The following is a 27,013-nucleotide window of genomic DNA, read 5'->3' as shown; positions in this document are numbered from 1 at the left end:
CTCAGCAGGCAGGAGTGTGTATCAGCAAAATTGCTCATTCTGTGTGCCTCCTTGGGAATTGACAGGACAAGAGGGAGCTGTATCTTTTCCCTTCCCTGTCTCCTTTCTGCTACCATCCACATTTCCACTGCCCAGCCCACTGTCACCACCATGGCTGCACTCCAATAGTGATACCCAGCACCCACGTGCCATCGCTACCACAGCAAGCATAGACTAGGGAACTTTAACACAACCAACTAACAAGAAACTCTCTTTTTTTGTTGTTGACACATTTATATGACTGTATTGTAAGCAACAGCAGGGTGTTCCATTTGCTGCCCCAAATGACGACTGCTGCTTCCAGTCAGTTTTTTAAACTTGAGTAGCCTAGCATGAAGCTTGATTGTGATATGCGTGTGTCTATCTGTGGCTCTCTCAGGACACACAAGAGCTCTGAGACAGCAAAACCCTCCTGGAAAGAACAACATCTACAGAAACATTTGTGGTCATCTCCCCAGAACCTGGTTCAGCCCATGGCCTTCGGGCAGGTGCAGATTTAACAAGCTAAGGGTAAAACAAAAGGGACACAAACCTTCCCTTGTGCCTGGCAGATCGTTTCTGCTCTGGACTATGTGGGAAAGCAATATCTGTGAGGGTCTCCTCAACACTGCTGCTTGTGTCCTGCCCTGGCTGCCACACACACACTGAGCCAAAATACTCTGAGTGCAAAAACTGGGCACCCCGAGTGAGATGAAATCACAGAAGAATTCCTAACACAACACAAGGAACAGATGGCAGGCTGGCTCTGAGATGTTAACATCTGTAGGGCTGGAGGCCTTTTAAAAGTCCACACACGAGCCACCAGGGATTTCAATAAAGGTCTGAAGGGACACAGATGCTCCTGTGCAATTTCTAGGAGCATCCATCTTTGGAGCTGCCCCAGGGGCCAGCTGGCCAGCAACTGCTGGACTCTGACTTGTTTCAGCCCTCCATGCAAGCCAGAAAGCAGCCTATATGAAACAGCTCCTCTCTTCCCAGCCTTTATTGTGCTGGTCACCTCCACCACTGCTGTGCCCATTCACCTGCCTGTCCCTGCACAAACCACCACTGCTTTGTCTTACTTACTCAGCTGCAGCCATTTCTCTCTCACTTTAGATCGAGACAAGTGCTGAGCATCTGTGAAGTGTTGCACTCTTCCCCTGGTACCGTTTCACACCTGCTTTGGACCACTGCAAATCAGTAAACAAAATGTCTCTGATGCATGATGCCTCCTCCCTTCCCTAACTGAGATGACTGCATGTCACTGCTCCAGGCACAAGCACCTGCGACTGGACTCAGACTGCCCATGACATCACCATGGGCTCATGCAGGGAGGCCAGGCAGTCAGAGGAAGCCACACAGAACAACAGGGAACACAGGTGTTGCACTGAGAGACTACACAACACTTCACAGCATGCGTTGACCCAGTGTTGTCAGACCCAACGGGTTAGAAGGAACATGGCAATTCCCAAGGTTGCATCAAGATATATGCTTGCTTCTGGGCAGTTTGCAGGATTTTGTAGCAAATGCTGCCTCCCCTTTTGTATAACATGTCCCTTTATTATCTACATCTACTCTTAGTTTATTGCTTCTCCAGTTCATACACCACTGGGCACTTCCCTCTGGGCTCTCAGCCACAAGACTCCCAGCAATGGCAGAACAACAGTGGGACTAGAGATGGACCCATCAGGAGTTTGGTTGGGGCAGCCGTCCATAGTAACTCCCTCAACTAACACACCCTATGCCTGCCCCGGTGAAGGCAGGATGTGGGCACACTCCACAGCCTCAGGTGTTGCAAGGCTTAAACTTTTGCACAGTTCTGAGCATCTTTTGGCCTTTTCTCATGCTGGGGTGAACACAGGGCTGCCACTGGGTTCGTTAGAAACTATGATCATCCACTCAAAATTGCCTGGAGTGTGTCTGCTGTTTTGCACCTGCTAGAAATGTTATTGCCATTTTTCCTGGGTTTACTTGCTTTCAGTGTTCCTCCTGTTAGCCTTCACTGCTTGACTGTATTTGTTGCTGCATTTCCTGTATATTGCAATGTCTGCTCCTGTGTGACTCCTCTGTCATAGAAGAACTCAGCTAGGCATAGGAGGAAAGAGGATGGTGCTCCTGGCTTGTCCATGTAGCCATCCAGAGGAGAAGAGTGAGACAAATAGAACAGGCAAAAGCATTAGCTTAATGCTAATAGGAGTGCCAGGATACAGGTTATTTCTTCCCTCTGGACACATGGAGAAAGGGACAGCTGAGAATAATTCCCATACCAGCAGCTCTTCAGGAGGCAATTGCCCCTCTGTTCTTACAGCAGAACTGTGTGTGCAACCACTCCACTGTGCAGCTCTGCACAAGTGACCTTCTCTAGGTTAAGGACCTTAAATAGTAGTGTTTAATGTGAGTCCTTTCAGTGTCAAGGAGCAACCAGAGCTTGTGCTGGCAAGCTGGAAAAGGCTAGAATTTCTGGCAGACAGGTGTCAAGAAGCAAGTCAGTGAGGTGTGTCCCAGTTAAACGTGCCCCACTGTAATCCAACCCAAACCTCATTCTCCATTTGTTTGGATTAGCCCCATCCTTTACTAAGTGATTGGCAGGAAATCACTGCACAAAAAGGGCAATGCATTTGCCTTGTGGGAACGTCAGGGTAGGCTGGTCTAGTGGCTAAAGCAGAATAGTACTGAACAAACTAATTGCGGGGCAGGAGAGGCAATATGCATGGCCTGTCCCAGAAGGAAATCAGGGAGGGGAAAAAGAGAAGACAGCTGCAACCTTGATGCAGAGCTAGAGTGTGTTATCTGGGATTGCTGGACAAGGCAGCTGTCCCTACGTATTGTGTTCTTGCTGCTGTTCTAGGACTTCACCCCTCTCCTTTTTTGTGGAGTGATGGTGAGAAGTTACTGGAAGAGGTGACACTGAAAAGGTTTCCTTATGGTGTTTCCCACCAGTTTTGAGCCCAATGCAGTCTTCTGAACTGGTCCTTTTAGGTGGACCCTGGTATCACTACAGTTTGTGTAGGCTGGGTGAATATTGTGTACCTGCACAAAGATTCCAACACACCGGCATTGCAAAGGGCATGGGTCAGGTCAGAAATCAGGCATCCAGCAAGGCACAGCAAATTTACCGCAGGCAGAGTATTCAGGACAGCAGGTGTCAGAGTGGGCAGAGAGGGCTTGCACAGGCTTAACGCTGGTAAGGGGCTGGTAACTGTATTTTCATGCTTTTTGGCTTGTAACATTTTTCTGAATGACCACATTGTCTACCCAAAGCTCTCAGACTTCCAAACTTAAGCCCAAGGACCTCATTTTTCAACATCTGGCTTTTTCAAACGGCTTTGAAAAAAAAAATAAATAAAATGAACATTCACATAAACGAAGGATTTATTTGCAACTTTTTGATTGATATTAGTACACTTGACAGGTCCAATGTGTATGCGAATCAGCTTACATTCACAGCATAAAGAAGGAAAACTTAATTTCTCATGCTTTGCAAATCATTAAACCCTATGAACTCTTTGCTTAGTCATATGTTTCTCAAAAGCATCAGTTTAATCACAAATCACTTGTCCTTGCAATCCATTAGCCTCACATAGAACTCTGGGCTTGGAGAACAAGCCATTTTTGTGGGAATGCATGAAATTAAGAGTGGGCTATGCTGTACCACAAATGTAAAAGCGTTGCAAATTATGGGCTTTTGCAGTGTATGTGTGTGCACCAGATGTTAGAAGACCACAAATGAGGACACCAGATTTCCCAGTTCCTGCTTCTGGCTGTTTTCTGCTGTTCCTTTGCTCCCAGCTCTAATTCGTACCAGAAGCATTTTCTTAGAAGGAATCACTCTGCTGGACAGCTCTTGCTCTGTGTATCATGGGCTTTGCTAACTGAGACTTGAAAAGGATCCAGGACCTATCCTGTAAATATTTACATAGATACAGGACTGTCACTGCTCTTAAATCAAAGAGTAGAGGACAGGAAATGGCATACAGAACAGAAGGACTCTGTATTCAGAAAGACCTGGAAGGGAAAGAACAATAACTACTGTGATGGCTTCTCCAGAGTTTGCCACCTGGGACTGCCCCCACAAGTGCTGTGTTCTCAGGAAAAGTCCTGGTCTGAAGCCTGTTGACATCAATGGGAAAAAAAAAATTCCTCTGGTACCAAAAGGTTTTGGATCAGAACTACTCTTTCCCATTCATATCTGAAAAAAAAAAATATCTTCACTAGCTAGACCACTTGGTGTCTCTCTTCTGCTCCTAATTTATTATTACTATTTAAGGACAGACCCAGACAGGAAAGGGTAAGTACATTATTTGCAGAAAGAGCACCTGAAACAGGAAAGCAAGAGCAGCAGCAGATGCTGAGGAAACATGGTGTCCTTTAGTTGGTCAGACTGTCTTTTAATGTATTTAGCCAATACTCCTTTCTCTCAATCTGTGACAAAGGACATTGCCTCGTAAGTTCTCATACAAGTCATGACTTGAAGAAGGGGCGGTTAGGTGGCCTGTGCATGATCCTGAGAATCAGGGAGCTGGATTCTTGTGGCTTTGCAGAAGCCACAAAACCGTCCTTGCTCAATTTCCCCACCATGGGAAAGGGAGAGTTCACTTGTTCACTCACCTCGGAAGGCTGCAGTGATGATGGGAGGACAGCTTTGGAAAACGCCCTGGCTATCTTTTGTGGTTAAACAACAACAACAACAAAAAAACCCCATTGCAATATCAAACAAAATCAACAAGATTTCTTCCAACCAAAACCTTCCCAAGAATGAATATATATATATATATATATATATATATATATATATATATATATATAGCAATAACAATTTAAAGGACTGGTATTTTCTGTGTAAACCACTTAGGATAACGAGACGTTTTTCCATCTGTCTATGCCTGCACAGTCGTGCAGCCTGTGGAAATATGATCTGTCCTTGGCCAGGGCTCGCTGCCACCAGGCCCCTCCGCCCTGCGCATCCCTGCCCCTTCAAAACCGCAGGGAGGCCACGCAAGGCGGTGGAGCCTCTCGCGGTTCCGAACTACAGTTCCCAGCAGGCTGCGGGAAGGCGCGGGGCGGACGACGCGCACGCGCACTGCTCTCTCAAGCATGGCTACGGTGCTGTCCCGGGCGCTGAAGCTGCCGGGTAAGGGCTCCGCGCCCGCGGCAGGGAGGGAAGCAGCGCCGGCCGGGCAGGACCGGGCAGGGCCGGGCAGCCGCACCCGGGGCGGCGCCCGGGGGCGAGAGGCGCGGGTGGTGCTGGCTGGGGCGGCGGGGCGCGTTGCCATGGTGATGTGGCGGTGCGGGTCTCGGCCCCGGGGCGCGGGCCGAGCGGAGCGGGGCCGCAGGGGACGGGGCAGCGCCGCGGGGCGCTGGAGGAGTCGCGTGTGACGGCGGGGGGCCTGGGCCGCGGCCCGGTGAGGGGGCTGCGCGGGAGGAAAGACAGAGCTAGTCCCTCTCGGACCCGCTCCTGCCGGGTTTTGCCCGCAGTAGCCAGAGCAGGAGTTCGGTGAGTGCCACTGCAATTAGCCAGGTAAATGTTTAAAGCCTACCTGCCGCCTCTGCACCTTCGAGCCAGAGATCTTCAGCGAGATGAAAGGACATACAAGCATAAGGGACTATTGTGTGCGGTGAGCAGCAGTCCAACAGCCGTTCTCTTCAGCGAGGAGATTAAAGGGGAATTAAAATACCTTGTGAAACCAGATCTTGAGCAAACTAGTTGCTTTTGGATTGACTGGAGATGGTGCCAATGCACCTGGCTGCATTAACTTCGATGGAAAAGTACCTCGTTGCCCTTCCTGACTGTGTCTGGCCTCTGGGGCAGCCATGGGACAGAGACAGGGCCCAGCTGTGTGCTGCTGGGGTGGGCTCCTCCCTGGCACTACACACCACTGTGGTCCTGCAATGCTCCAATCTGTGAAGCTGCACTCAGTGGACCAGTAATACTTTCTTCTTCCCTTGGTCCATAAAGTTATGTCTTCAAGGTCTTTCCTGCCATCTTTTAGTAACCCATACCAGGAGTCGTTACTTTTAGTGTATGTGCTGCCTGTTAGATCTCATTCAAAGATATTTTGTTTGAAAATCGGTTTCTTCCTGGTTTTATATATATATATGTCTAAATGGGAAGGAATACATTTTCCATGAAGTTTGTTTAGGAAAAGGGCAAACTGGTGGGTGTAAATGTGTTCAGTAGGACGAGACCAGCGGGGAACTGTGCAATAAAAGTACACTTCTGTTACCTTTAGAACCAGAATGATCTATTTGATATCTGCTGTTAGGAGACACTGATTTGGAAAGATCACAACAGACCTTGCGCTTGCCCTTAAGAAAAAGCTGCTTGCATCAGTCCTTAGGTTAAATTGCAGAAATCATACCCTTTTTGTGTGTTTAATTCTTGAACAATGCAGCTTCCAACAGCAATGAGAAAGCAGAAAGCCTATTGCTATATCTGTTTTTCCTGCTGCATCTCATTAAATTAATTAAAAATCAATATGTGGTGACTTATCTCCCTGTACACTGGGAGATATGTCTGCAGTACCTGCTGACTGGTGCCTGCCAACTGCCAGAAAAATAAACAGAACATGAAGTGAGTACAAAGGATACTAGAACCAGTCATCATTGGAATAGTGCACTGAGAATTGCACTCCAAAAATCTACTCATTCACTCCAAAGTGAGTGCAAAGAAAAGCCTTTTCAGTCAGTCAAAACCAGAAAAAAAAAAAAGATTACAGTTAATATCTTTCAAGCCATCAGCCCTAGAAATGAATATTTCATTATGAGTGGGGCCTAATTTCAACACAGATCACCTCACAGATGCCTCCTTTTGAAATCATGATTACACAATTCACATGTTCTTCATTGAGGGGTCTCATTCTTCTATTGCAATAGTTGCAAGAGCTGCCTGTGCAAAAATAGCATTAGGCAAATACACAGGGGATTTTCAAAGTCATAAAGTGCAGTTTAGAAACTTACTCCACTTGAAAGTTGATAAGTTTGGGGCATTTTCTGTCTGTTCTGCCTTTGAAAACCTCCATCTTCAGTTTTTGCTTCTTCTTCCAGTGGCTTAAAAAAAAAAAAAAAGAAAATTCAGAGTGATGTGACCAGTAACTTAGCCACAGACCACAAGCAACAGTTCCTCTGGTTGTAACCACAGGCCACTGAATGGGAACATCTCTTTTATCACTGGTGCCATGGAAAAAATGGAATACAATTTATAGCAGGTCAGAACAGAAGGTGCTTTATTCACTATACCTCTAGGAGGGAGGGAACACAGAGCAGTAGGGAAAACTGACTTAGCTGATACTAACTCTGTAACTGCAAAGTGGATGCAAGGTTTATATACAGTTAGAGTTGCTATGGAAAAGACAGATAACAAAGTGTCAGTTATACAGATCTGGTACATACATAAGGCCACAGAATTGCTGCTTGCTTTAGTACAGAGCCTAATTTATCATGAAGGCTACACAATGATTATTGTTTCGGGAGATATGGTGAGAGTTTGACCAAGAAACTGGCTCAGATCTTAGCATATCTGCTTCCACGATGGAAACCTGAAAACTGCATGTATTTTCTGACAGGTGGTTGCTTGCAACAGAGGCATTTTTAGCTTTCTCTTGATGGACAAATGGTTTTTCCCCAGCCTGAGCCTTGTTGTTGACCAGAAAGGGAAGAACTTGACTTCTGGAGCACTTACAAATAAATTGTAGTTCCCTAAATGATGTGAGACTGCCCCTGTTTTCTCATATTCTTTACTGGGTTTTATGTTTATCTATGCTTTTCTGTTGAAAAATCATTTGGGAGTGATTAAGGGAAGCCAGGTGTGATATCCCACTTTCCCACAGCAAGTGATCTAAAACTTGGATGAAGAGTCATGTTCCTTCTGGTCTCTCTCCAGCCAGGTGAATCATGAGTTATGTGTTCTCTGCACCACAGGACAGCCTTGGGAGTCTGGGCTGAGCACGTCCCTGCCAGCTCTCCAGATGCATTCCCAAAACACCTAGAGGTTGGTTGGTAGGGTTCTCTCTGAACAGTGGGAGATAAGCGTTTGAAGCCTCTGAGATTAGATTTACAGTTGTGTTTTACACGTGCTAGGTGAGTGCTCCAACAGCCATTGTTAAAGGGCAGCGTCTTCCCTCCTTTTGGCTTAAAAAATCAGCAGGGCGTTTTATTATTGAGTGGTTGTGCCTTGTGGGAGTGCTAGATAACCTTTTGAGGAAAGGTAGGGTGAATGAGTGCCAGTTTCTGATTCCTAGTCAGGCTTAGACATGAATTAAGACTTATCAGCATCCTGTTGTATAGTTCTCCTATAATTCAGTAGATTCTTTCTTATGTGGATCATCAAAAGCTGTTATTACTGTGTAGTAGCTGTTTTATAGCCAATGATCAGTGGTTCTCAGCAGGACAGGTGTTCCTATTACAGATTGTCTGTACTTGACACCATTGTCAGTGGTGACAACGTCTCAATCCCTGCCATTCCAGAAGTGGGTGAGCCATAGTTTTGAGGTCCTTTCTGTCTCCTAAAGATCCAGAACAAAACTGTTCTAGATAAAGTTCATTGTTACCAATGCTTTTAGTTGCTCCAAGGATGAACAGCAGGTTTCAGTCTTCTGGGTTGCCTGTCTGGAGTTAAAATAATTTACCAAATCACTGTATATGTGCAGTGTAAGTATGGTTTGAGTTGTTTTACTCAAAGCTCACCAGTTTCCAAAATCAGGAGCAGTCTAGTTAACGTAACTGTCCAACTTTGACTTCTCAGGCTAAATACCATTTACTGCGGGGCCAGCCACATTTGTTTTTCATACTATTCTGACCTGGCTTGAACTGGCACATCTGGATCTGTAGTAAGAAGCTGCAAATATCCTGGCAGCAAAACCTCTCTTGAATTTTTTGTTTTCACTAAGTAGTCTTTCAGTCACTGTCAGCACAACCTACTGTATAGACATCTGTGAAATTTATGCTGCAATCCCTGAGCAGAGATCTGTGTGCCACCGAGGTCAGTGGCCTTATGTGCATTCACAAGATGGAGCCCAGGTTATCCAGACTTCCTGAAAAACCCACACTTTGAACACCTGTTTAGAGCAGACTTGTGTGAAGCAATGCGGTGTGTCAGACCAGACCGAACCACAGGAATGCAGTATTTTTTGGCTGGGTGCGCTGCCTCTACGAGGAACAGATTTCTGGAGTATGTATGTGCACCAGGTTATTTTGACGTGGGTCTTTTGTAGAAGCCCCTAGTTCAAAATGAAGAGTCTAACTTAGATATGTGATCTTGTTGGATATTTTTGCTTCCTTCTGTTCAGTGTAGGTGGGTTGTCCTGGCTGTTCCATTTAGAATGGAGCATTTGACTTTTAGTGGGATTGACAGTTTTTCTTAAATCCTAAAACTGACACTGAATACCATTTATAAGTGGTACAGGAAGGGGAAGCAAAGGTCCTTTTGTGGGGTGAGAAATGAGAAAGAAATGAGATACACGTGCTTCAAAATACATTCTAGATTATGCAAAATGAGTGTGTTGCACTAACTAGATACTACAGTACATCTGTAACTGTTCAGTCTGTCTAACAAGAAAAGAAGAAGTAAGGTATATTATCTTATTCGAGAAGAATAATCATGAAAGTCCTTAAATTTCTGCTCTATAAAGCCTTCCCGTCATCTTAGTGTCAGAGAGAGGTTACAGTGTGTATATTTTTGCTTATTATTTATGCCTTGCATGTATCACTTCAGGCATCTTCGGCACAAGTTAGTTCCTGTCTCAGATCAGCTTTAAGCAAAGGGAAATGAGGCAGATATCTGGGATAGCAAAGTCCCACCTTGGAACAGGAGAGAGAGAGAAATAGGCTGAGACTGCAATCATTGGAGCAGTGGCCATGGCTCCATGCCCAGCCTGGTGGCACAGGGCAGCTCCCTGAGACGTGACCCTCCACTCGTAGCTCAGGGCAGCAAGTCTGCGTGATCTTGCCTGTCCTCGTAAACAGATGGCGCTGGGTTTACGCCGCTATGTATGACTGGACTCTGTACCTGCCCTCGCCATGCTCCCTGTGGCTGCCTAGGGCTCAGGGGAGAAGTCGTCCATGTGCCAGGCATCTGTGGATGCCTAAAGCTAAGCTGCTTTCTTCTACCACCACCTGAAGGGATCAATGCTAAGTTATCTATCTCAACCAGGCCAAGTACAAGCTAGTGGCTCTGCTGGGACCAGGAACAGAGCAGGTGCACTGTGGTTACCTACTGCAGGGGCTGGAGCATTCTCTCTTGCAGAGCTGAACCATGCAGAGAAGCAGGTGTCTTAGAGAGGCAGCCCGATTCCTCCAGGCACCAGCATGTTACTGGCCCAAAAGGGCAAAATCACTTTCCCCTCATTTTCAGGGAGTCGATACCCATTTTTACCATCACTTCAAAGAAACCATGCCCAGTGCTCTATCCCTTTTATCCCTCATGAAGCAGGACAGGAGATGTGGCACACTGGAAGACAGCAGTGCTGCTTGGACCAGGCAGGAGGAGGAAGTGAAAAATGAGTTACAGAGGGAGGCCCCCTCAGAGAACATAGACTACAAGTGAAGAGGGGCTGTGTTGGGATTAGAGGCTGGCAAATGCTAAAGGAGTTCGGACCCTGAAGTTAAGACAATGCTGTGGTTTAGGTACTCGTGTTCTTTAGGTACTCGTGTTCGTGTATCTCATTAGCAATCAGGAAAGTATTAGAATTAGATCAGCCACGAATTCTGTATATATACACATACATGTGTGTGTGTGTATACATGTATATTGATTATATATATATATATATATACATTTATCTGAGGGAAGTAAACTGAAAGCACCTTTTTTCCTGCAGCTGCTACTCTGAAACATAGAGAGACCCTGTCTTTTCCCTCACACTTCTTACTTGGATCCGTGTAAAATGCAGACTGCTCTGTCATCCCTTTGGTATCGCTTTCCACTGCAGCCTTTTCTCCACTGAGATCCTGAAAAAGTGAGGAACTTATGCTTTATTTTCTCTCTCCATCTCTTTTCTCAGGAAAGAAGAGCCCAGACCTTGGGGAATATGATCCCCTCACTCAGGCTGACAGTGATGAAAGTGAAGATGACCTTGTACTCAACATCCAGAAGAATGGGGGGGTCAAGAATGGGAAGAGCCCCCCCTGAAGAGATACAGGACCCTGATTCTGATGTGGAGGTTGGGATGACAAAGCAGCACACGTCAGAGAGTGCGCCTGAGGGTTATCCTGCAGAGACAGCTGGGAGTTTGGAGCAGAAGGCTGCTCCCTCCCTCATGCCGTACCTGCGCACAGCAATCTTTTTGCTCACTGTGGTGATCTCGATGATTCTTGTGTTGGTGTGTGCGTTTCTAATTCCCTGTCCCCCTAGAGACTTGCATAACACCTGGAACCGCAACCTAGGTCAGGGAGCAGGTGAGGAAGCCCCAGGAACGGCATCTGGCGTGGGGGAGGTGGCAGTTCCCAGGCTGAGTATCAGTGGGAGAGACCTATCTGGCAGAGCCAGGTCACAGCAGAGACCCTTCCTCATCACTGCAGATGCTCTGAGATAATAGACAGGTGGGCATGTCCTGCTCGCTCTTCAAGCTGAGCCTGTGAAATCTGATTGCCTGTGAAATCTGGCATCAGTAGATAATAGTGCCACAAAATTTTATTTCTGCCAACACCAAAAATTATTTTGACTCTTCCCCCATCCTGCCTTTTTGTCTGGATGGTGTGCTCTGTTCCAGATGGGGATGGCCCAGCCCTCTTTAAAATACAGTGCCTCCCTTTCTACAACCTGGATTTTACCAGCACCTCTACACTGAAGTGTGTGAGTGTGTTTGGGTGGAGAGGGATAGAAGTCTTTGTGTCTTCTAACTAGTTTAACCTTATTTAATTGTCTTTTTGTCCTGCTTGAATCCATAAATCAGCATTTGAGACCTTTTGTTATCCTGTACAGGCCACTGATAGCATTTCCAAACTATCTCCCATTTTGACTTCTTCAGTAAAGTAACAGTGGTTTGTGAACTAACTTCTGCCAAGTCTAGATATGTCTCTCCCTCCTTGCTTTCTGCCCCAGCTTCCAAATCTAAGCCTTTCATGAGGTACCTAACTCCTACATCACCTCAGAAATTGAAGTGGGAAACATAACTCTTTTTCTGTTAGCTCCTCCATTTTTCCTTTTTTGACCCAGATGCTACATGTCTGCCTTTCCATGCAGTGTGAGCTGCCTGGCATTGGTGGTTCCCTAGCAGACTTTGTGAGGCTTGGCTGTCCATGAACCTCTTTTCTGGACCAGCCCTCCTCTCCCAGTGTGAAAAATGAGCCAGGTGACCTTTTTTGACAACAGTGCAGTGATTCTCTGTAATTGTTGCAGGTGGCGTATTATCTCCACTGGAACTGTGTGATGTGAATGGCGATGGGCTCCCTGACATCCTCATTGTCTTCACTGCCTTGATGAATGCCAGTGTCATGGGTAAGCACCACACCTCCTTTCCATTCCTAATTTTTATGTGTCAGTACGGACCTTTGCATGTTTGTCTTATGCTGGAGGAGTTCCTGCTGCTGCAAATCCACTGCATCACTCTTTTCAGAGTTCCTTAAAAATTGCTGGTGTACTGTGCCCATGGTTGGTCACGCTTATAATTTTCATTGCAAGCCTGTGCTCCCATACCTTTTGGGTCAACATCATCTGCTTGCCTTTATTTTGGGGCAATTTCATCTTTTTGTCCTGGATTTGTGCACACTTGACTTGGGAACAGAGAGAATGATCAGAAAGCACTGCTGCACAAACAGCAAATGGAAATAAGGTGTGTTTTTTCCCCCCTTGTTATCTCAAACTCCTTCACAAAAGAGCTTGGTCCAACTGCTTCTGTTTTACAGGCACAGAAGTGGAAGCACAGAGAAGGGAAGCGGCTTGATGGAGGTCACAAATGAGATTCAGTGGTAGGGTCTTGACTCTTTCCTGATCAGTGGTCCCGTGTCCTGGTCATTACCAAGGGTAGTTGGCAAAAGGAACAGTGGTGGCCAAGCTGACTGTAGGAGTGACCTAGTTCTTCTGAACTAAAGAGTGGCTTGCCAACAGGGAGCAGTACAGATTTTTTTAGAGCAACTGTAGGTCAGTGTTGCAGGAAACACCTTAATTTTTCTGCCTTTTTTTTAGGTCAGTCCATATACTTGCCAGGCTCCAAATCATTGTCAGTTCACAGATAATAGACTGATGATGGGGAAGCTGCAATTCCTGGCTGTTTAGCAGGTATCACCCTGCTTCCTCCTCCTGGCTGCTTTGCTTTCTCTGTTAATCCTCACACCCCTCAGGTAACATAGCAGCAGCCTGCTGATACTGACCACTGTTACACAGGGGCTGCCAAGTCCAGTGACATCCTATTGCACTGGGCTTCTGAAGTCCTGGAGGTTACCAGCTGTCTGATACACTGTGTCTGCCCATTGCCTGATATTAGCTGAATCTGAAAATTCTTAGGGGAGCAAAATGCCTTGGCTCTTCAAAGAGTAGGGTCATAAAAATATTGTTAGAAGATCGGGAAAATGCCTTTCTCCATGGCACAAGCAAGGCCCTTGGTATTTCACAGCAAGTCCTATAGAAAGAAAACCTAGGAACAGAAAGAAAACTGTAAAGTAATTTAAAAAATAAGTGAGAGAGGGAGATACTGTTGGCATAAAGACGATATTCAGTTCGTGTAGGTTGTCCTTACATTCAGTATTTTTGCCATTGCATTGTATTTATCTTTCATTACAGATATATGTATGTACAGTTCTCAGCATGCTCTCAGTGGAACTAGTCATACCTCATTGCCTCCTGGGCTATAGCTATGCTGGAAGACAAAAACCAAATGCTAAAACAGGTATAAGCACATCACAATCCTAAACCCACACAGCTGGACATCAGCCCACCTGTGGCTTGTGCTCAGAGCATTCACACAGTGTCAAGTAGAGATAAGCTTGGGATAGGTACCGGATGGAGTAAGCTATGGCTTGTTAGCTATTTCTCCAGCTGGTACACAGAAAAGCTGTGAGCTGCATTCAGGAGTTAGTTGTTCTTGGTCCCTACCAACATAACAAAGATAACTTGATCTGGGGCAACCCCTTAGTGTAAACCACATGATTTTCAGTTTGAGAAGAGAGGAAGTTTGATTTAGAGCGTGGACTCAGACTTGTATTTAGCCAGTGACACAGATATGCCCTTTGTGTAGTCAGGTCACATGTTGCATGTGTTGCTAGTAAGACAGAAGTTGACTGGGACTGTTGTTACTTTGCAATGTGTGGGAGTTCATCTTAAATTGTGATACGACCATACTAGGTGGAGTTTACAGTAACCACACTTATGTCTGAGGGAAGGCTGAGCTAAAAGTTGCTCACATTTGGAATCAGAGCCAACAGTCAATTGAAGCAGCACAGAGTACTTTATTTTACAATTATTTCGTGCTAACTGGTGAACTGGAAAAAGAACCCTGAGTTATACCAATTATATTTGCATTCAGACTGTTTTTCACAATAATAAAACTCATTTGGAAAACAAAGGGAAAAGCTCTCAGACTGCCAATCACCTTCTGTTGCTCCAGAATTACAAACAAGCCAGGACTTTCATATGAGGCGATATCTGCCTTGGGAGTCACTTAAGTTTTCCCCTTGGTGCTAGCTGTTTTGTTGAGGGATAAGGGATCAGAAGAATCAGTCTGGTTTGACAGCAGTAAATTTCACATGAGGAGGTCACCACAACTGAGCACGTTGTCCCCAGGAACTTGGTTCTCTGTACCCAGCTGACTATATTTCTTGCTGTGAGCTCAGGTCCAACCTCCATGATTGTCTGCACTGTTAACTGGCAGCCCAGCTCGTCTGGAGATTACTGCTAGTTTCTGCAGGCAGAAAGACTCAGCCATGGGGTGAGGTTTGACCTTTGCTTTCAGGCAGTGTGGATTTGGCTGTTTTGAGGCACTCAGCTGCAGGAGCTAGCGCTGGAACCAAACACAAGGACCAAAGGCAGCACGGTCACAGCCTCTGATACCAAGGGATTACACTCTCTCTTTCCTGCCTCTTCTAGGTGTCTCTAGACCCTCTGTAACTGTGGTGGCACTTTCTGGTATGAATGGCAGCACCTTATGGTCCATCCAGCTTCCAGAGGACACTCGGAGTGTGCAGTGCAATGGGCTATCACTTGGGGCATCTGCAGAGCCTGTCTGCCTTGTTACAGGAACATCAAAATTCCTCAGCCTTCTCAGCGCCCCCACAGGTACAGTCGACTGCCAGCATATTAGAAATATGCTACTGCTTTTTTGTTTTCTTTAGAGGACCAATAAACATGAATGATTCAGTTTTGGCACATCATGGTGGCTGTTACTTAGTGGCATACAGGAAGAACTCAAAACACTAATGAGTTTTTAGTTACATGTGATAAGAGAGTCCAAACCGTTGTAGCTCTGTGGCAACATCTTCATCCTGCCATCTCAGAATATTTCAAAGGGTTAATCTTACCCTGTAGCAGTCCCATGTCATAAAGAATATGTAAAGTCTGTCCTCATCAGCATTGAGCTGTTAGTACAAGCCATCACTTACCTCTCAGCACTACAAAGCTCAACGATGTTCTTGGATAAGTTATATAAGGATATGCACAACAGCCAGGAAATCGTACAGAGAAATTAGGACCATAGAAGAATTGATTAGATGTGAATGAATATTGCATTTTTAATCACTGGATCATGTGCATCTTCGTTCTCTGATTGCTGTTTGTTCTACCACATGAATTCACTGGCAGAAATATTCATAGGTAGGTATAGGGATGTTTTGGGAATCTGAACAGAGAATGGAGACATATAAGAAACCTTGGGTTCAAGTGACAGATACAGTCAATGAGCAGTGGCATCTACCTTTGAAATGCTTTTAGGGACCAGATTACTTGCACAGTGTTTGCATGGTCAGGACCATGAGCTGTCTCCTTTACCAGCAGTAGTTAATGTTATTAATGTACAGGTTTGGCCTTTAGTTTGTCATGCAGGGTCAAACCCTATCCTACAGAGCAGCAGCAGCAGAAAAGCATTTTTAAGATTGAAAAAGCAGAAGTGTTAGCAAAAGACTGATGGAAAAGTAAAAGCATTGAATTTTATTTTTGCCCTTTTCTAGGGGTGTTTATTTGCAAGTTTGCAAATCTGGTTTTCCTGAGTTTCCAGCTGGGTCCATGCTGGACTGCTGAACCATTTGACATCATGTCTGGTAACATGCTTTCACCCTGAGGTGGAGTGAGCTTGCCATGCTGGAATGGTAATTTGCTGCTGGGAATTTAACTGAGACACAGATTTGCACTTTGAATATCAGAACTGCCCATCTGTTCTCTTTCCTCGCATCTACCTAGCTTTTACTGCTGGCTGAGGCAAACAACTACTATCCTGCAGAGCAACACTCTCATTTAGGTTCTCCTTCCAAAAGTGAACCTGAAATATTCTCTGATATTTCAGGAATTGTTTAGGGCTCGGGTCTTTCTAGAGAGCTGCTAAGAAGGATGCACAGCAGGACTTGAGGCCTGACTCAAAGACAATCTGAAGAAATGCTGGGAGAAGAATATTGCTTCCCACTGCAGCTTGCCCCAGTTTGTAGATTTGTCTTTCCTCTTCTCAGAGAATAGGGGAAATAAGCTCTCTTGCTGCCTCCTTCAAGAAGGTTTTGTCCAACCTTCTAGGGATACCCTTTGTTTCCACAAGTGCTGCAGGTCTCTTTCCCCTCCTGTTCTTACTGCAGGCAAGACCATCTGGACGCTGAACTCTATCCACCTTTCAAGTGGGATCCTGGCTGCACCGGCTGCAACTCTTCCAGATGTAGATGGAGATGGGATTAGGGATATTGTTGTTCTGGCTCTCAAAGAGATACAGGTACAGCATATCCCTACTCAAGGTTTGGAGAGACCTTGACTATCTATCTGGAGGAAGAACAGGGAGCCTGATGTGGAAGGACTGTAACAGGAGCTGCAAGAGCCCCTAATTTTCATTTCTTTGCTGAAAAGCACACTTTTTTCTTCCAATAGGTCAGAGCAGTTAAACAATAGTAGTGACACTACATGCATTTCTTGACAGCTGGGAATGAACAGAAGGGTCATTATTTATCCCTGACTGAGATTTGAGAATTATCTGTTTCTGTTCAATGAATGCGTGGTTTGAAGTGAGTGTTTAGCAGCAGTGTAGCGATGGATCTCTGGAGAAAGGAGCATTTAGTTTACCCAAAAGAAAGAAAAATACTTGTGTGATTAATTCAGATGCAGATTTTCTTTATGCTCATTCCTCCCCATGATTCTAACATTGATGTTGTTAGAGGAGTTCAAGTTTTTGAAGTCCCTTCCATATTTGATGCATTTATATCGAGAGAAAAACCTGAATGTAAGATGTCCAGGAAACCAGACTGAGCAAAGAGAAAGTGAACGCTAGCTAGACCTTGTTGAGAGGGAAAAAATTCAGTGGAGCTTCATGCTGTGGGGTTGGGGGAAGATTCAGTGCACAGGTGCATGAAAGCACTGATAAAAACCTCTACATCTCTCTCTTTGCAGCCTGATATGTTTTTCATCTTGGTATCAGGAAAGACTGGGACTGCTTTGGGTGGGCCTGTGAAGTACAGCACCAATGGAGAAGGGAAAGTGATTGGCCCCCAAGTCCACATCACCAGCCGGGGAGCCATCTACATCCTATTTGGTTTTGGTAAGATGCACCTTACCTCTCCAATACTTCACCTTACTGAGAAAACATTAGTTTTTATCTAAAATGGTCAGTGTACCTTGGATATTTCTACCATGCCTTCTGCTGTACAAGCTAGGAGGGCATAGGAATAAGTCTCACTGCCATGGTGTGGAAAAGTACAGGAACACCAATACCTGTTAGCCTGGAATACCTTGAAGTTTCCCAAAAGGCACATCATGCCAGGGAGGTTCCAGCTCTGGGCATTTTGTTGCCTTCTATGACAACTGCAGTGGTCCCAATCACCCCCTGTTCTACTAGGTTAGCTTTTACAGTCAGGACTCTTCATCTTTACTCTTCCTGGCAGGTAATGTTCAAGCAGTTGCCCTGAAGGATATCTTTACCCAAGCCAGAAACCGGGACAGTTTTCCTGCAATGCTGCACCAGGAGGAGCCAGAGTGGGAAAAGCGCAGATCTGTCAACCTGTCAGAGCTCATTGACATTTACAGGTAGAAGATGGGTTTGTCATCTTGCTCCTTCTGGGAGAGGAATGGGAGGGTAGGCACTTCTTAGTGCTCCTAGAAACGGTCCCTTCTACTTCAGTACTGTCCTTCTGTTCATTGTCCAGTTGATAACTGGGGAATACTGTCAGGAACCGATCATTTCCCCCCTGTCCTGTGGTTGTCCTATCAAAAGAAGAGCAGAGTATGATAAAAGGGGCTCCTTAGCTTCTCCTGCTCCTTGTTCCTTTCTTCAATCCTATAAGTGTAGCTGAAGGGAAAAAAAAAGGTGCTCCCAGCTAATGGAGTCTCTTTGGGAAGCTCAGCCTGTGTGGGCCTGAATTTCTCAGCTCGTTCTTTACTGCCAAATTTTGGTGCAGGTCAGCCTGGATAGGAACAAAGGGTGGGAACAAATGTGAACTCACAAACTCTATGCTGTTTATAGTAAATCATAATGTTCAGAAGGCCCCACACTTGAATTAAGCTCACTTAACTGAGGAACACCCATCACTGAGGAAAAGATAGACTTCTCCAAGAATAGTTCAAATCTTAAGTAAGATGAATTGCTATGTGGACAGGCAGCTTGTGCTGAGATGTGCAGATACAAGCCTTGGTTTCCTCTCTGCTTTCCATTTGTCCCAGTGGAGGTGTTGACTTCCTGCAGACAATGAAGACACCTGACACAAACTGCAGCAACCTGCTCATCACAACCAAAGAGGGCTTGATTCTACTGGGGGGACAGGACCTGGAGCCCCGCTGGACCCTGGAGCTGCAGAATATCAGCAGGTTACTTACTGGGAATGTTTTTCTGTCCTATTTCTTCCTGTACCTTTTCCTACCTTCTAGTTGTAAGCACATGTCCTGCTTAGAAAGCAATTGACAGAAATCCTCCAAGTCTGCAGAGGAATCTAAGAACTGGAGGTGTGCATCGTTTATCAAGTGAGGAAGGCAGGGGGAGCAAGGAACAAGAAGACTGGAAACTTGAGCTGTGTGCTTGTGAGTGATCACAAATAAGGGGCTCGATTCAGGTACCCAACACTGATGTCATGGGAATGATGTGGCATTGGAATTCAGGAGATTACTGATGTGTGATTCAGCCCATCTGCTGTCCAGGGCTGTCACATCCCAACTCAGTAGAGGAGCAGTTACATTAGTGATGTTAAGTATTTAGAGAAGATGTCTGAGGATGGCCCAGGGATCTTAATGTTCCTTGAAAGTTGAAAATGAGCACTCTGTTGGCAGTCAGCACACCATCTATATTAAATGTAAACCTTGAAATAATACTGCTCATTCTCTAATATCACACATGGAAATTAAGTAATTTTCCAGATCTTGTGGCTTGATAATAACCAGCAATTTCAGCTTGCCCAGGATTAAATATTTGCAAAGGGCAGTTGGGCACAATTGAGGGAAATTATGTAGGAAACAAATTATTTGCACTGCTTTCTAGAATAAAGAAAGCAGCTCTCAGCTCAGTGTTACCTGACTGTCAAGAGCATAAATAGGAAGAAGGCATTAGAACTTCATTAAGAAAAAAAAAATCTATGTTCAACTATGTTTGATATTCAGGTAGTGTCCACATTTTCTTGAGGGCTGATAGGCGACATAAGCAACAAGTTTAAGAGTGGCTTATGGCTAGTTGATCGCGCTATGGGGAAAGGAAATGGACTAAAAGTGTTTGGGGCCCAGAATCTGCAGGTTTCTGGATGTGTATGGAGTCTGGTTTAAAGGGTAAGTGTGTACTGACTAAGCAAAGCCACTTCACAGATGCCATAGAATCAGTTATATACAAGAAATTTCTCAATGGACCCTCTAATACATTGGAAAATTTTTATGAGTATAAATCAAGAAGGGTTGAAAACTTCTTTACTAGTATCGTTAAGGTTGGAAGGCTCCTCTGGAGACTGCTTAAGCCACCTACCTGCTCAAGCAAGCTCAGCTAGAGCAAGTTACTGAGGGCTGTGTGCTGACAGGTTATAAATATCTTTAAGGATGGAAACTTCACAACATCTCTAAGTAACTCACAACATCTCTAAGTAACTAGTGTTCCAGGTTGCTGCTCTCTAGCCCTGTTCTTCCTGGTTCCGTGACCTCCCAAGGGACAGAGTACAACGCATGTAGAGGAGCTGCCAGAAAGACATTGAAAAATAATGCAAGCAATTCTTGTTCAAGGCCACTGTGCTAAAGCCCTGGACTGCCTGTTTTCTCAGAGTTAAAAAAGACAAAATCTGCTAGAGTGAATATATTGTGGACAAGCATTTATTTAAGAGATTTGTTTGGGTTTTTTTAGAACTTAGAAAAGTTCTGCTTAAGCAACACAGGCTGGGGGACAAATTCAGCTCAGGGATGTTACCACAGAGTCAGACTTGTCAGACAAAGCGTACAGAGCCAGCTGTGAGCCCCCCTTTCCCTGGGTATACCTGCCCCAAGCACACTGAGCCAGGCAGACTGAGTCTAGACCTTTGGGAAGAATCTCAGAGAAAAAAAAAACATGGCTGCTGCAGATGTGCTGCATTTCCAGATAGCTTTTGACAAGATCCATGGAAAACCATAAAGGAGAATCAGTAGTCATAAAACAAGAGTGAAGTTCAGAGACCATGAAATTGAGTAAGCAGTTGCAAATTGTGTTGTAAATGGATGTTTCAGATGAGAGAGGATTAATAGCAGATTTCTGTGGGGATTACTGTTGGGCAGGAATAATTACTAGCCTTCTGGTTCATTTGAGAAAGTGCCCAGGGGATTTTTCACTTGATTGGTAGCATCTGATATACATATGTCTATCTGCATTCACTTTGTGGGATCTGCCGCTGACTGTAACCCATAAGGGACATGAGAAGAGGCACCTTAGGAGATGTTTTGAGTTAATACCCGTAGGATACAATTACTTACTACTTCCTTCTGCTACTGGAGAGCTTTCAAGCTATAGGAGCGTCTCATGATACTGCCTTGAAAGCATTCATTCTGGTTGCCAAAGGTAAAGCAAATTACATTGCTTGATGCCATAAGTAAAAAGTCAAGCCACTGCTGTACTGTGGCATTGCTGTTCAGGAAGCTGGAAAAAAATTGAGAAACGGTCAGGAAAAAAATGCTTTAGCATGGAAGATTGAAGTCAGTGAGTTTATATGATCAAAGAGAAGCCTGAGAGGTGAGTTTATAAGCATGTGTAAGAAATAGGAGCTAACAGGCATTTTAGTCTTGCCATAGCAAGAAAAAGTGCCTTGAAGCAAAAGCCGTTCATGTTCAAGAAAATGAAGATGCGAGTATGTTTCTTTGGGTGAAGTTAATCATTAGAACTGACTGTCATGAGAAGCGATGAATTAATCTCATCTTTGTATTTCTGTAGCAAACCTCATGGCTGGTAGATCTAGGCAAAGTTGGCCTACTGATACTTGGTTAATTGGGTGAAATACAGTAATCCATCATAAACAAGATCCTGCCTTGCCATAAAATCTCTGATTCAGTGAATTTTGAGGAATTGTTTATGCTTATTTAGAACCTTGTGTCTAACTGTGGTGAACTGAAGGAAGACAGAGGCAAGACTCAGAAAGCCAAAGGGAAGAAAGATGGTTAAAAAACACTTATAATGAGAGTTTTTAATAAGTTATGTCACCCAGAAGGGAGAGGATGAGAGGGCACTTCATTTAACCTGCTGAAGGTCATAAAAAGGGTTGTAAAACTGCCAGCAACAAGAAAACAAAGAATCATGGGCTGACATTATTGGTGAGTATATTAAGATCCACTTCACACAGCTAAGGGAGCCTGGGAAATCCACTTGCAGCAGCAGGTCAAATGTGCCAATGCATTTTGGAAGGGCTGGGTAATATTTTTATAATCATAGAAAAACTGTACATGTTCTCATGCTAAGGAAAGAATAATAGAGGGCAGCCTGTCAAGGGATGCCTCCCACACAGACAACTCTGAAGAATGGCTAACAAGCACCATGGTCTGCTTGACCATTTTTCACTTTTCTGATCCACCGACAAACAGTGGTGGATCTGACTGACAGTCAGAACAGCTCTGAGTGGATAAAAGATCTTCTTTAGCATGGCAAATTCTGCCATTTTAAGAGGCAGAAGAGAGGATGAAAGCAACTGTTCTGCCTCCATCTGATATGCCTTTTTTCCTACCATGGGGCTTAGTGTTTCTTTTTCCAAATTTACAGCCAGCCTGTACCAGGTTACTTCAGTGCTGACCAAACTCTGGACTTCATGCTGCAAGCACAGACTGGAGATGGAAAAAAAAAGGTAAAACAGGTGAAGGCAAGGAGGCCAGTGGTAGCATAGGGGTGGGGGAGGTTGGGTAGAAAGAGACAAGCATTCTTTGCCCCTCGCTGTTCCCATTTCTGTGGCTGACGGTCGTCACTGTGTGGCCACAGGCATGAAAGGGAACAGCACAAGTCATGCCACTGCAAGGGCACACTATATATCCACACCTGGACACCCATTAATGCTTGATCTCTTCCCTGCCTTGAGGTGGTGGTGGTAGATGGCAAATCTGGCCTCCCTCTTTGGAACCAGGAACTCCCGTGGCAGAGGCAACAACTTGATGCACTCTCGGTCATGACTCTGGACAAGAAGTCTGTTTTTCTCTTCTGGGCTGATGAAACACAGCCTGTGTTACAAAGTTTGGTGAGCAAGCATCCTTTCCTCACTTTGAAGTTTTTCTGTGAAGTGCGTGCAGTCTCTGTCTTTTATTCCTGTTATCACTGAATTTTAAATTAACATATAAGAAGGCTGTCAGGGACATCTCTTACTTTGGCGTGAGCCAAAACAGAGGAGTTTTTGTGCACAAATTCTTCATAGAGCTTTATCAAGAGAAATTTCACATCCACAAAACCAAAAATTTCTGTATGAATTTCATTCTTTTATGCAACACTGAGGTGTTCTAGCTGCAGATTTGTTCCCAGTTCCAGAGCACTTCTCTGCATGCAGGCACAGAATTCAGCATGGAGACTCAAACTTCCAGACTATAGCTCTGCTCATCAAGCTGGATATGACAGAGCCAGATTTCAGTCTTACCAAGAGTTTTTGATTCTCTGATCCATGAAAGACAGCACAGTGTCAGAAAACTTTATTTTTTTGGCAATGCTAGAGTCCTCTTTGCTAGCCAGTTGTTATGTTTTTGTCTGTCTTTCGATCTAACAGCAACCTGGTCCCAGACCTGAGCGCCCAGGGCTGCACCACCTCTATCTCCTCCATCCTGTTTTTCCTACTGTCCTTTTGGACCTCAGTAATGCAACAGACAAAGTCATTGCTTCAGCAGGTGGGTACAAATGGAGGAGAAACTACCTAGGCTAAAAGAGAAGTAGCTGTGAGAAACAGTGGGATGTAGTTGTGCCTCTAAAGGTAGCATCCGATGTCCACAACACATAGGCCAACAATGGGAAATAAGATCCATCTTCCTCCCGAAGATGGGAGGAACTACTTTGGAAATAAACCCCTACTTTGAAAATAAAAGACCCACAAAGTTTCTTGCACATTGTTTAAGCAAGAAAAGGTCCAAGTTTGATTTCATGCATGTTTTACACCAGAGAAGTTGTCTTGATTTCCATGGAGCTGTTTACGATTTAATGCAGTGCATGAAAAACCACTGTGAAACTTTGTCATCTCAGATACACTTTGTTGGCCATCTCTTTGGGATATCAGCCATGCTGCTTCTTCATCTTTCTTTTTGTAAGGGAGAATTCAGAATATTTAAACTTGTGTTTTTAGGGGAAAGTAGATATGGATTTAACTGTACAGTCCCTGTTGGGTTGCCTTGTTCTTTCTAAAGCAGTTCGACCAATAGCCAACCTCTTGTGCAGGGCAGTGTGGGATAAAAGAGGGGTTCATCCAACACTGGGGCCAGTAGTCCAGGAAGCATGGAAAGGCTGCCACATAGTGATAACATGTAATTGGGTTTGTATCAAAAACAGTTCAGTCAAGAACAAATAGAATATAATTTTTAGAGGGATTTTTTAGAAACTGGGATTTCTGAGGTCTGTACAGATCATTCTACAGTGAATGGAGTGAACTGACTTGCCCGTGCTTTACAGATTTCCCCTTCTATAGAGGAAAACAATAGCTTCTAACAGGTGTGGGAAAAAAAGCTCTGAGAGTGAATTGCATTCTTGAAATACATGCATCTCCTATGTCAAGCTCAAAACCATAACCTGGAACCAGTCCCTTCCATTTTTGATCTAAATTTCAGTTTCTTTCCATGGAAAAAAAATTAACTTAAAATTATTTTCCCTTATCAACTATGGTACGTGGAATTGTAAAGTCAGACTGAACATACCCTCAGTCCAATGGACATTTTTACTGACTAAAGGCTGTAAGATTTCTTTTGGAAGAAATGTAATAATTTACTCCTCACCACTATTTTCTCGCCCTTTTCTGATGGAACAGTTGGAATTAACGATCTCCAGAAGGATGCATTTCACATCACTGTGACAACAACTGCAACCTCTGAGAAACAGCCAGGATTTCTCTCGGTCAGCAAGCTGGGCCTGAAGTGGGCCATGATGAGTCAAGGTCGAATGGTGTGGTTAAAAGACACCACCACTCCGAAAATCAGCCGTGGAGAAGTGAGGCGATTCCTTGCCCGGATGAAATTTGTTGACTTTCCTCAGAAGGTGAGATTGTGCAGGAATCCCTGCACAATGAAATCCAAGCCCTTGAAAACATCTGATCTCTTCCCTGAGAACAGACACAGTTAAGGTGCTCTTTGGGATGCAAAGAGACTGGTGGGATGCAAAGAGATGGTAATAGGTTTTGGCTTTGATGTTTGTTTGCCTTTCCTTCTCCAGCTCTAGCCTGGTGGTTCCTTCGATTTTGGTTGGACCTGTGGCCTGTATGGGGAATACAGGAAGCTGCTCTGTGGATCTTCAGGAAAATTGCTGTGTAGAGGGAATGGGGGCTAAAAGCACTTTCCCTTTCTTCAGCTATCTGGGGAGTGCTGGTGGAGGCAGGTTTGTCCTAGGCAGACCTGTCATGTACCAGAGGAACCTTGTTCAGCAACTCCCCCTCCATATGCTGTTCTTGCATGCTTCCTTCCAGGTAGCACAGAAATGTGAATTTAGAATTTGTATACATATATATATAAAACCAGGCTTTATATATATATGTGTGTTAATTTATACCATATATGTATATTTTTTGTATGTTTAATTTATGAATGAGATTTAGGACACACCTTTTTATGTCCAAACAGTATTCCCAGGCAGTCAAACAAGCTGTAGGCCTAAAGAGGGCCACGATGAGTCAAGGCAAATGATGTGGCTAAAGCACACTACCTGCTTTAATATTTGTATTTTTAGAGTGAAGCCTCTGTCTGGCTCCTGCAGGGTTAGTCTTGTCTACAGCCTCTCCTGTGCTCTCAGCCCTCTTTCTCATGCTGTCCCCAAACTCACCCACAAACTAGCTCTCTAGCTGAATTACCTGATCTAGAGAAAGATGGTCTCCACAGCAGTTGCCAGCCCTTGCACTTGTGTATTTCTGTCCCAGTTCCAAGTTCAGGACAGGTGCATGTGGGTGATGTAGAAGTGCAAGATTGAAATCTTATTTCTATCCATCCTTGAGCTTTGTAAGAACCCCAAGTGCCACTGTAATATCACACTGCAGTCCAATGGGCTGAGTTTCCCTTTGCAAATATAACACAGCCCTTTTGGGATAGATTCCCAGCAGATCCCAACTGTCACTGTAAAGGTCACTCAATCTAGTCACAGAAAAGCTGATTCTTACGCCACTGCTTCAGGGTTTACAGGCTCAGACAGAGACAGAACTGGAAAGATTTTCTGTGCATTTTAACCCTATTCTGAGCTCAGTATTGGCATTCCCTTGCCAGCCCAGCCCTGTGTGCAGCTCCAGGAGGAACAGACTACCCCTGGGAGACATTTGCTCACAGCGTGTTTAGTGTTTTGAACTGTGCCCCAGAATGTGTTATTAGTCTCCTGTGTTGCAGTTACAGAGCATCTGTACAAATTTTCTTGTGATAGAAATGACTGTATAAACAGGAACCACTTTGGTGCCCCAACAGTTCCCCACAGTTCAGGGCAACAATGTAGGGACTGTTTTCCCAGTATGCCTTTCCAGGTCTGACCTTTGACATTAGGCAGAGCTAGGCTGAGATGAAGATTGCAAAGATTCTTCTGTCCTCCTGTTGGCATGTGCCCTTCTAGCCTCCCTGCACTTCCCTGCGAGTGGTGGTTATGGCAGACTGACCCTCCTTCCAGATGGGCACATCTACCATTGATTTGCTCTCCTGGGCTCTTGAGACCTCTCCTTGCTGTATCACCCTCTCTATCATCCCTGCATCTCCATCTAAAGCTTCCAGGATAGCCCTTCAAGATTAGCTGCAAGCCCCAAGGCTGGTCCTTGGGCCCTGCTCTCTTAATGTCAGAGCCTGTGAACAGTTTGTATATGTTTCATGGTATTTTTGTGTAAATAGCTTTGTATATATATTTAGCACAATTGTAGCAACTGCTCTAGGCCTGGCATTTTCCTTCAGACAGGGTTCAGTGTTTATAATACACAGTCAGTTAATACAGCTGCATAATAGGACTGAAAGTGTGAGGACCAGTAACATAAGAGGGATTAAACAGGGGTGCCTCTTCCCTCCTGTCCAGCCACCACCTTGCTGGGAAAGGTGAAGCGGCTGTTACCTAAGTAGTTATTCTTCTGAGGTTCTTCCTGAGAGAACTGTTATTCCAATGCAGTGGCATTAGCACCTCCTTAATGTGAATTCACCTGCCCGCATTCTCCCTCCCCCCCCGTGAATAAAGAGTCTGTCTGTATATTGTTGGGAAAATGTATTTGAACTGTGAACTGCAGTGGAGCAAATAAATACTGTGTACAGCATCATGTATCATGTGAACTAATATTTCACCTT

General features: G+C 44.7%; 1 protein-coding gene across 1 annotated transcript; it reads left to right on the top strand.

Moving 5' to 3' along the window:
* Positions 1 to 5,072: 5,072 nt before the first annotated feature.
* Positions 5,073 to 26,982, top strand: FAM234B (family with sequence similarity 234 member B). Its single transcript, XM_027661893.1, is given in 14 exon segments — positions 5,073 to 5,149; positions 11,016 to 11,134; positions 11,136 to 11,409; positions 12,353 to 12,451; positions 15,035 to 15,223; positions 16,723 to 16,853; positions 17,522 to 17,669; positions 18,013 to 18,154; positions 18,788 to 18,931; positions 22,308 to 22,389; positions 22,618 to 22,773; positions 23,290 to 23,407; positions 24,532 to 24,758; positions 24,933 to 26,982. Coding segments are annotated over 14 exon segments (1,872 nt in total). The 5' UTR covers positions 5,073 to 5,112; the 3' UTR covers positions 24,939 to 26,982.
* The last annotated feature ends 31 nt before the right edge of the window (positions 26,983 to 27,013 follow it).

The sequence above is a fragment of the Corapipo altera genome, unplaced genomic scaffold (assembly GCF_003945725.1).
Source record: "Corapipo altera isolate COAL_440 unplaced genomic scaffold, ASM394572v1 1, whole genome shotgun sequence".
Lineage (NCBI taxonomy): Eukaryota > Metazoa > Chordata > Aves > Passeriformes > Pipridae > Corapipo > Corapipo altera.
Note: the sequence above shows the minus strand (reverse complement) of the source record. Positions and strands in the feature narration are given on the sequence as shown.